The 9,379-nt window shown below is 37.7% G+C and overlaps 1 protein-coding gene across 2 annotated transcripts; it reads left to right on the top strand.

Annotated features, from left to right (window-relative positions):
* Nucleotides 1–929: 929 nt before the first annotated feature.
* On the top strand, nt 930–8,446 carry lman2 (lectin, mannose-binding 2). 2 transcript variants are annotated; one of them, XM_084352275.1, is made up of 8 exons: nt 930–1,290; nt 2,578–2,684; nt 2,923–3,040; nt 3,826–3,905; nt 5,218–5,379; nt 5,728–5,842; nt 6,092–6,211; nt 6,430–8,446. In XM_084352275.1, the coding sequence occupies exons 1-8, from the start codon at nt 1,155–1,157 to the stop codon at nt 6,588–6,590; spliced, it is 999 nt and encodes a 332-aa protein (XP_084208401.1). In that variant the 5' UTR covers nt 930–1,154; the 3' UTR covers nt 6,591–8,446. The 2 variants fall into 2 exon arrangements, with proteins under 2 accessions (XP_084208401.1, XP_084208400.1); XM_084352274.1 differs by lacking the exon at nt 3,826–3,905 and adding an exon at nt 3,689–3,771 and having other exon boundaries at nt 934–1,290.
* The last annotated feature ends 933 nt before the right edge of the window (nt 8,447–9,379 follow it).

Raw genomic sequence — 9,379 nt, forward strand, 5'->3', positions numbered from 1 at the left:
TACTCTATTTGCTGTAAGATTTAATTTGCCACTTGCTTTAATAATAATGAACAACTGTTCTTTTGCTTGTTTTTATGCCTTAACCCAGACTTATAAATGACTGATGGCTAATGTTATGCAACAATACCTCAAGTCAAAATGTCTGAGAGGATTTTTAACATTTCCAATAGTCTAGGACTCCCATACATTTCTAAAAATCCGTTCGAAATACTTTAAGAAAAATGTTCAGTTCTTTTAGGTTGGAAATGTGTTTTTATTCTACTGGCTCCAATAAAATCCTGTAGGATTCCTGTACAATGTTTGGTTCTTGTAGATTTTTCACAGTCCTATTGCTTTTATGTCTATTTTTATTTTAAACATCATGGAAGACTTTTATTCATTTCACAAGATTTAGTAATATGACTCTTTTCTTCTTTCGTCTAAATCTTAATTGACTATATCTTCAGAGAGTAAATTGTCATTTGGCCAAATAACAGATACACAGAATGGATTTTATTGAGCAACATCGTATGTTAGCTACATCAAAAGATTATGTCCTCCTATAACACACATCTGTTTACTATCTAAAGTGTATGTATACATATCTGCTACGAAGCACAGTCACGTGTTGCTTGAAAAAGAAATAAAGGTTTTCACTTGAAGCAGCAGGTGACAATAGTAAGTTTAGTAAGGATTCGTTTCCTTTAAACTTCAGTTTGCTGCTGAATCACATAACACTACACAGACAGCTGCACTCGTCATTTTATTTTTGGGCTTCTGCCGCCATCTTGTGGATAACAATAGGACTCCAAGTGCTCCCTGATTGGCTCAATTTGCGATGTGCTTGTCACTGATTGGCTGTTAAAACTTCCGCCGTCGACAAAGATCTTCCGTGCGGAAACACACATTACTAAACGTTTCCTGAGTATCATGACAGTTAAATTCTGTGAAGCTAATTCGATTTCTTTGTACCGCTAAAAACACGTTTATATAGAAGTATGATTTTAGAAATACAGAAGTGACAATACGTTACCCCGCTTAAGGAGGTGTGGTAGTAAGCGTCGCACTTGTGTCGTTTCTTTCCGGAGTACAATAGCGAAGGGACCAGCTCGATTTATGGAGTTTCGAAGAAGAAATTTGTTGTGAGAGTTTCTCTCCGAGGCTGTTTGAACAAAATGGGGAACTTTAGAGCTTTTCTGAGCACAACACTGGTCTTCCTGGTATTTGAGTTGTGTCTGGTGTGCTGTGATATAACGGACGGAAACACGGAACATCTAAAGAGAGAGCATTCGTTAATGAAACCATACCAAGGTAAGATGGCTCAGTTAGCTCGTTAGCTAACCTGATGTTCTGTCCACTCCTTCATCTTTAGTTGCGTTTTAGAAGCTATTGAGAGACATGTTTAGCATTTTTTTGGTTAATTAGTGTAACTGACTTCCTTTTTATGCTCCTCTCTTACGAACTAATTCTATAATTAGCTGTTACCTGCGGCCCAACACACATTTAATTTAATCAGGCAGGGCTGTGGCACATACAAAGTTGGTGGAGTTGCTATCTAAGCTAGCTAAGAGCACAGAATGCTAACTTATTCAGAAGCTGAGAAACTTATATAAACGTACATATATGAATGCTTTCGTCACTCCAGTACATTGCTGGACCTGTTTACATCTCCTACACGTAACGGTAAAACCAAAGGCTAAAATGTTCATTTTGAGCTATGCTGTACTCCTTTTTTAATTTAAGACCATAGAAGTGATTTTGCACGTCTCAGTTATTTCACTACAAATTAGGCATACCGAACAACTATCCAGTTCGCCTTTTTTAAAGACCTGTCAATGCGTTTCTTCTCTCACAGACAACTATTGATTTCCATATATTTCCAGGAATGCAGACTAATATAAATGCACACAGTGAAGGCTAGCACAACTTAAGCAAGCTAAGAGATTGCTACAGAATTTTAAATGATGATGAAGATGAATGCCAGTGGCAAGTTTGCGATGTTTCACAAGCTCTCTCAGCTGTTATTTGATAAATGATTGACATAAACTCATGTCAGTATGCCAAGAAAGGAAATACTCTTACATCCATTTTCCTTACAGGAAAATACAACCATAACCTGTTTATTTGCTGCAGGTGCCTGGAGCCGTTACAGTTAGGAAGTGTTTGTTCAGGGTGTGTGTTTAAAAAAAAAAAAAAAAAAGGTAGCAGAAGGAAAACGCATCAGGTGTTCATTCTTTAACCCAGTAGTTGTTGAGCAATTGTCTTGTTCTGCATGTTTTACAAGGCGTGCCTGTGAGGTGAACGAGGCCACCTGAAAGCAGAAACGACCCAGTGTTTTAAAAGCAATTTGATCTGATTATGTTGAGATAAGAAAATAACACCAAATACTATAATAAGGCACTGTCCTTTAAACTTTGGGGAAAGTTTACACAGTTTCAGCTTATCTGGTAAAAAGTAAGATTGTCTGAAAGCAACTTGTGTGTTTTTGTGATAAATTTACTGGATGAAATCTCTGAGAAACAAGATTTCTCCCCTTTCAGTCACATATGCTTTGGTCTGACTTAATATTTCTCGTCTTTTCATCTGTTTGTCTTGCAGGTGTTGGCGCTCAGTGGGACTTCTCGGGAAGCACATTGGTGACAAGCTCATATGTCCGTCTCACTCCAGATGAGAGAAGCAAGCAGGGATCCATCTGGAATACTGTGGTGAGGAAAGATTGCAAACATAGGTCCTCTCTCCATTCTGACACAGACGTATCATCATTTATACCAGATTCTCTGCTATTGTCATCTTTACAATATGTAAATGTTGACTGAAACAATCTATCAACTATCAAAATGAATACAAAAATCTGTTTTCCTTCCATCGACTAATAGTTGCAGCTCTATTAAGATGCAACATACTTACTCTGCTTGTTTTATGCTGTCTGTTTCTGGTCTGCAGCCATGTTACCTGAAGGACTGGGAGATGCATGTGCAGTTTAAAGTTCATGGATCAGGAAAGAAGAATCTCCATGGTGACGGCATTGCTATCTGGTACACAAAGGACAGACTGCATCCAGGTAATGTTGGCTGTTTCAGCCTCATGGTACTTAGTACTTTAGTGGAAGAAACGCACCCGGCTTGACCTCACTTCATGCTACGGTGGTCCTTCTTGCATCAAGGTGTGAAGTTTGGATTTCCCCAAAATGCAGTACTCACCTGTCATCTGCAGCTCCTCATCTAACATGTTGAAATTACAAAAGTAATCCCTCTCACAAGTCAGTTGGCATTGCTTAACAGTGAAATTCTTTCTTTCTTTCTTCTTTCTTTGTACCGTTTTGCTTCTCATTTCCTGTTTTACGCATTAAAAAAGACATTTTAAAATATTGTCTTCTCACAACAACATCACATTATGGAATAACAAAAGTGCAGCTGCTTACAGTATGTAAAGGTTATTTGTATAAAAAGCTGCATCTCACACAGAGAAATATAAATCCAAAGATGTGTGTTTGTCCCAGTCATGCTGACGTTCCCCTAACTGAAATGCTGAGAAAACTAACACACTGAGTTGTAATGAACACTCATCATGTTCACTCCGTCAGAAAAGCTTTCTATCATCATGTCCATATGTTTATGTTCACCATCTCAGCTTCTTGTCCTCAATGCTGACTACAGTAAAGTCTTCAGTTGTCCGCTCATGACTCATCTCATCTCTGCCTCCATCCTAGGGCCTGTGTTTGGAAACCAAGATCAGTATCTTGGCCTGGCACTTTTTTTGGATACCTTCCGCAATGACCTCCATGGAATGGATGTAAGTGTGTAGTGTGTGGGGCTCGAGGTGATTGACCTGCTTGTTTCTTTGCAGGGCCTGTGTTTTCCAACAATGCTCACTTCCACGGGCTGGCCGTGTTTATAGATACTTACTCTAACGATGATGCAACGGATGTGAGTGGTGGCTCAGGTTCTACCCATCAGCATGATGCCTCAATGCAATTTTTTTCCTTTTTCTTTACTTAATATTGGCATGTTGTCACAAGGTTTTAAGCATGTTAACATTGAAAACCCCACAGAATTTGTTTTGCCATATTTTCACGTTTTTGTGCAGCAAAAGGGAAATTTGTTGAGCATGACAGCTCTCTGGCAGTAACCTTGCTGTTTAAACATTGTAAAATGTCTTAAAAGGAGGTTGTTAATGCTACTTTCACATTGCAGATAATAGTGATACATTGACAGTATTTACATATGACCTACACCTGATATTTAGTAAAGAAAAAAGACAGGAAATCTCACTTAAAAGAAGGACGAAGTCCCTTCCCCTCAAGTGTGCCCCGTAGAACCTTATTTAAAAAAAAATAATAATAATTGTACAGTAGTCAATGGTAAGAAACAAATACATTTTTGATTCCATTCGAATTGTGTCATGAATTACACGCATGATTTTTAAAAGATAATTTTCTAAGTCAAGAAAATCTCACACACTTACATGGCCGTCTCAGAAAAAAATATTTAAAAAGATGAAAATCACAACAAGTCTGAACATGGTTGTGATTGACAGCTGCAGTTATGGGAAAGGAGTCAGTTTTGTTAGCTAGATAGTGTATGGGAGCAGCTCTACTAGGTTTTAGTGAGCGTTAAACAACGTCACTGAAGAGCTACTGGGTGCGTAGACTTCCTAACTGAGTATTTTCAGCCTTATACCTCATTAGTTTTATGACAAACTGCAACTTCCTCGATTTGAAAAATTATAAATACTTTTTAAATTGACGAACATCATATGTGTGATGAATGTTTACTACCATACATATATTTTTTAAACTAAGGAAATGATGGTGGTCCACTGGAAGGGGCTTGACTTCACCTCTATACAATACGGGACCTTTAAATGTGCAAATCAAAGTTTGACATTAGTAAGATTTAATACTGACAAAAACTGCAGTTTGATTCAGTTACTTATTTCAAAAGATACAAAATACATTGCTGTGCCCAAAATCTCAGGTATGTGGCTATGAAGTTATATTCTGAAAAAATATGTCATTGTCATTCAAAACATCCAGTATGACAACCACTTTTGAATTGATCCTAGAAAGACCGGCCATGTGAAAGTAGTTTTTGTGTATACAGTAATAAAAACATTGGCTGATATGTATCCTGTGGGCTTCTTATATTTTATTTTCCGTATTAATTTGTCCATCATCTTTATTAAAAAATGTGTATAATACCCATTTCTATTCGTTGATTCTGTCCATCCTGTTTCCAGCGTTCCTTCCCGTACATTTCGGCCATGGTGAACAACGGCTCGGTGAGTTACGACCACGGCAAAGATGGCCGATTGTCCGAGCTGGGAGGCTGCTCGGCTGAGATCAGGAACAGAGAGCACGACACGTACCTCGCCATCCGCTACTCCAAAGGAAGACTCACTGTATGTAGAGGAACTCCTTTGTATTCTCTCAGGGATGCTACGTCGCTTCTCTTAATTTAGTTTAATCCCAAACTGACTCAATATATCTGAATTCAATATGTAATATAATCTAGACATGACTGAGTATGATATAATATAACATAGCGATTACAAGACCATCACTTGTTTACTTGCACCATTCAAAATTACTCGGGGTGTCTCTTGGCCCAGTAAATAAAAAAATAGCTTATATATCCCAACAGGTTTCATTTTCTTGTTCTTATTTTAAAATGGCTTCTTTGTGATAAACTAAGTCCCACTTGTCGCATGGCTGTATTATATCACTCACATCCAGTGTGTATGCTACAGATCATGGTCGATGTGGATGACAGGAATGAGTGGAAGGAGTGCATCGACATCGGAGGTGTTCGTCTTCCTACCGGATATTTCTTTGGTGCCTCAGCAGCTACAGGAGATCTGTCTGGTAGGTCTGAGCTTGAAAGCTTCACACAAACAACTACAAGAAAGAAGTCATAATATCCACAATATTGTATTTTATTTTTGTTTTGTTTCCTTTTTCTAATTTGATCAGAGTTAAACCATTTCAAAGTGAAAATGTAACGTTTTTCTTAGATTTTTCTAGAGGAATGTATTTCTGTCATAGCTTTATATAATATTTTAAAGTCTTATATTACAGATTAATTTACTAAAAATGTACGATATTATTTTCCAGATAACCACGACATCATCTCTATGAAGCTCTACCAGCTGATGGTAGAACACACCCCCGAGGAGGAGAACCTGGACTGGACCAAGATCGAGCCCAGCGTCAGCCTCCTTAAGTCGCCCAAAGGTAGATTAAAGTTACAGGAACCTGTGTTTAGGATCACGTTTCTTTTATTTCTGCATGTAGGAAGACGTGATGTATGGTGCAAAGCATTTTAAGTCTCATGTGACATCAAATTTTGACTAATAATCTGCATTGATTGTAATGATTTTACAAAAACTTTAGAACCATCATCCACAAATTAGAGCAAGAACATGAACGTGCACCGTCTTCTTCCCTCACAGACAACATTGACGATCCAACCGGAAACTTCCGAGGCACGCCCCTCACTGGCTGGAAGGTCTTCCTGCTTCTGCTGTGTGCTCTGCTGGGAATCGTAGTGTGTGCTGTGGTGGGAGCTGTAGTTTTCCAGAAGAGACAGGAGAGGAACAAGAGGTTTTACTGAGGCGTGAGAAGAGAGAAGAACCTTATCAGAGAGGTGTTTGCTGTGGAATGAACTGTTTCCAGATGACAGATTCAGCACATCTAATGTGAATTTTTTTCTAAAGATTGTACAAATGTTTATATCCTTGAAGCACTGCATTTGGAGTGAATTACGGCAACTTGTGATGTTGGTAAGAAGGTGCAGACCTATTGACAACTATCATGAGTGACCTGATCAATGCTGTTTGTGTTTTCCATGTCTCTACGTGATGCAGGGTTAGAATAGACTAACTGTCATTAGCAAGGAAAGTCCTTTCTTCAAACATTGTGTTAACACCTGTTCATTGGTCAAACAGGTGTCTCCAGCCCTTTTCAGGCTTGCCACCAAATGGTAATATACAGTAGATTTTTATTTTTTTCTTCCAGGCTGTTTTATCTGATTATTTATTGGAAGAAGAAAGTAGCTCCACACACAAAAACGTCGTGAAGTAACGGAGGCCACCACAGGAGCCATCCAAATTAGAGTCATGAGTATTGTCCTCCGTTTTAAAGGAAAAGTTCACCCAAAAATTATAATCGAGTCATTATCTACTCACCCTAATGCTGATACAAAGTCAGGTGAAGTTTCATAGTCCACAAAACATTTCTGGAGCTTCACCGCAAAACTGCATTGTAGCATTCTCCTAAACAACTGAAGTAGCTGGGGACTTGTTTTAAAAAGGAAAAACAATACAGGAAAAAACATAAAATGGCTCCATACAGCTTGGCTGGTGTAATCCAAGTCTCCTGAATCACTGATATCCCAAATTGATTTGAAAAGACGTTATTTTCACCCTCTGCAAACAGTCGAGCTTGTGAACCCAGACGGGGTGCGTGGTAGCGCTTTGAGCTTAGGAGCTACAGTGAAGATTTCATCTTAAAAAAGGGTGTAAAGATTGTCTATAACTTGATTAACTGCTTTATCTCGGTTCTAACTTTTGTTATATTCCAGATAAAGAGGTTTAAAGAAGCTAATCCGCATTAATCTGAAAATGTTTTGATTACATATTCCTCACACAAACAGTAACATTTTGCTTTACGTTATTATACCATCTAAAGTCTGGTACATATGAATGCTGTCTTGTGAAGCTCTTCATGACAACTTCTCCAAAGTTTAATACAACAGGATGAGGCCACTTGAGAGAGATCAGTACAGAGATCAAGTGGATGGATCTTGAAAACTGAATAACCTCAATACTTTAGACAGAATTATTTTGCTTTGATTTTTTTTTCTCTTGTCCTTGCTGGTTCTATTGAGCAGCATTTTGAGGTTTAATTCAGAATATGCCTTTGTGAATTTTCTACATTTTCTGTTTTTGGTTAATAATGCTTGCTTGGGGTAAAAACTTGATTAAATTAAATTCTTCAGTATGATGAATATTATAAATCCTAACTGCTACATAAAACAAGTGTGATTACTAAATGCAGTGCTAATGATGAAGCTTTTTCAAACCGACACAAGAGGATTCGTTAAACCTTGAAGTCCATGAATGGATTAATTGAAGGCACATTTACACTGGCAATCATGTCTTTCATTTGTTTCAATACCATATTTCTTTGTTGTTGGTTTTCTTTCAGATTCCCTCTCCATAATGCTTCTGTTCTTACATAAACAACATTTAACAAAATGCTTAAAGTATAATTAAGGATTCAATGACATACTTTGTTGTTGTTGTTTGTTTGTTTTTACTTTACTGGCCTGACTCAGCGTTTTTAAATCACTTTTCCTGTGTTCCTGAAACTGTTCTGTATTTGTTTTTGCCACATCAGTCAGTTTTGTTGAGACTTGAAAGAGCTTCTCATCAGTTAATGTATTAAAATGAAAAAGAAACCTCTTGACTGTGAGTTGTTGTGTACTGAAATGTTTTTAACCACCATTTAATGAGGTTGGCTTCGCAGGAAATACCCTCCAGGTATTCACACCAGTACATGTAAGTCCCTGTAATGCCAGAGAAACACTTAAAGACTTATTGAAAACAGTGGAATTGTGTAAAAATGATTGCACTGCAGATTCTGCACTGCTGACTCGTCCACTAAATCCTTACATCTTAAATGTTCTCTTAAATTTTCTTTAGACAGAAATAAAAATGAAATAAAAAAGCAGACCTATAACAGACAAAAGGATCTCATCCTCACAGACAGACTTTAAATTACTTGAGTATTAACATGAAAAATACTGTGTTAAAAGTAAAAGTCAAGATGCTGAGTTAAAGTGCTACATTATATATTAACAGATTTTTATTGATCAGTATTTTAATGTTGTGTTAAGGTGGTTTGATCATTAATAATGTGTTGTATGTAAGATCATGGTAGCTAGCTGTCAGATTAATGTCTTGGTGAAAAAGAAAAAAAACTATTTTCCTCTCAAATACATCAATCAATCGGTTACACCCCGCCTTTCCGAAACCCCGCTGTTCCAAAAATAGACTTCCATTCATCGTAATGGAGTGGTTTCTCATTTTTTCTAATGACCCCGCTATTCCAAAAAGGCTATTGTGTTACCCCTGACCCTAACCCCTAACCCTAACCATATTGGGAAGTAATTGGAAGTTGAAAGTCGGATTCGGAACAGCAGTGTGTAGGAGTGGGATGTGTCGGGATGGAGGGGTTTCGCAATGGAGGTGTTTCGGAACGTCAGGCTGTTCCCCAATCAATCAACCAATCTTTATTTGTATGGTGCCAATTCACACCAATCTCATGACACTTTCCAGATTGAGCGGTCTAGACCATACTGCTTAATTAAATTATTTACAGAGACCCAACATTTCCCCC

This window comes from Pagrus pagrus (assembly GCF_965226575.1).
Source record: "Pagrus pagrus genome assembly, chromosome: 5".
In the NCBI taxonomy this organism is placed as follows: domain Eukaryota; kingdom Metazoa; phylum Chordata; class Actinopteri; order Spariformes; family Sparidae; genus Pagrus; species Pagrus pagrus.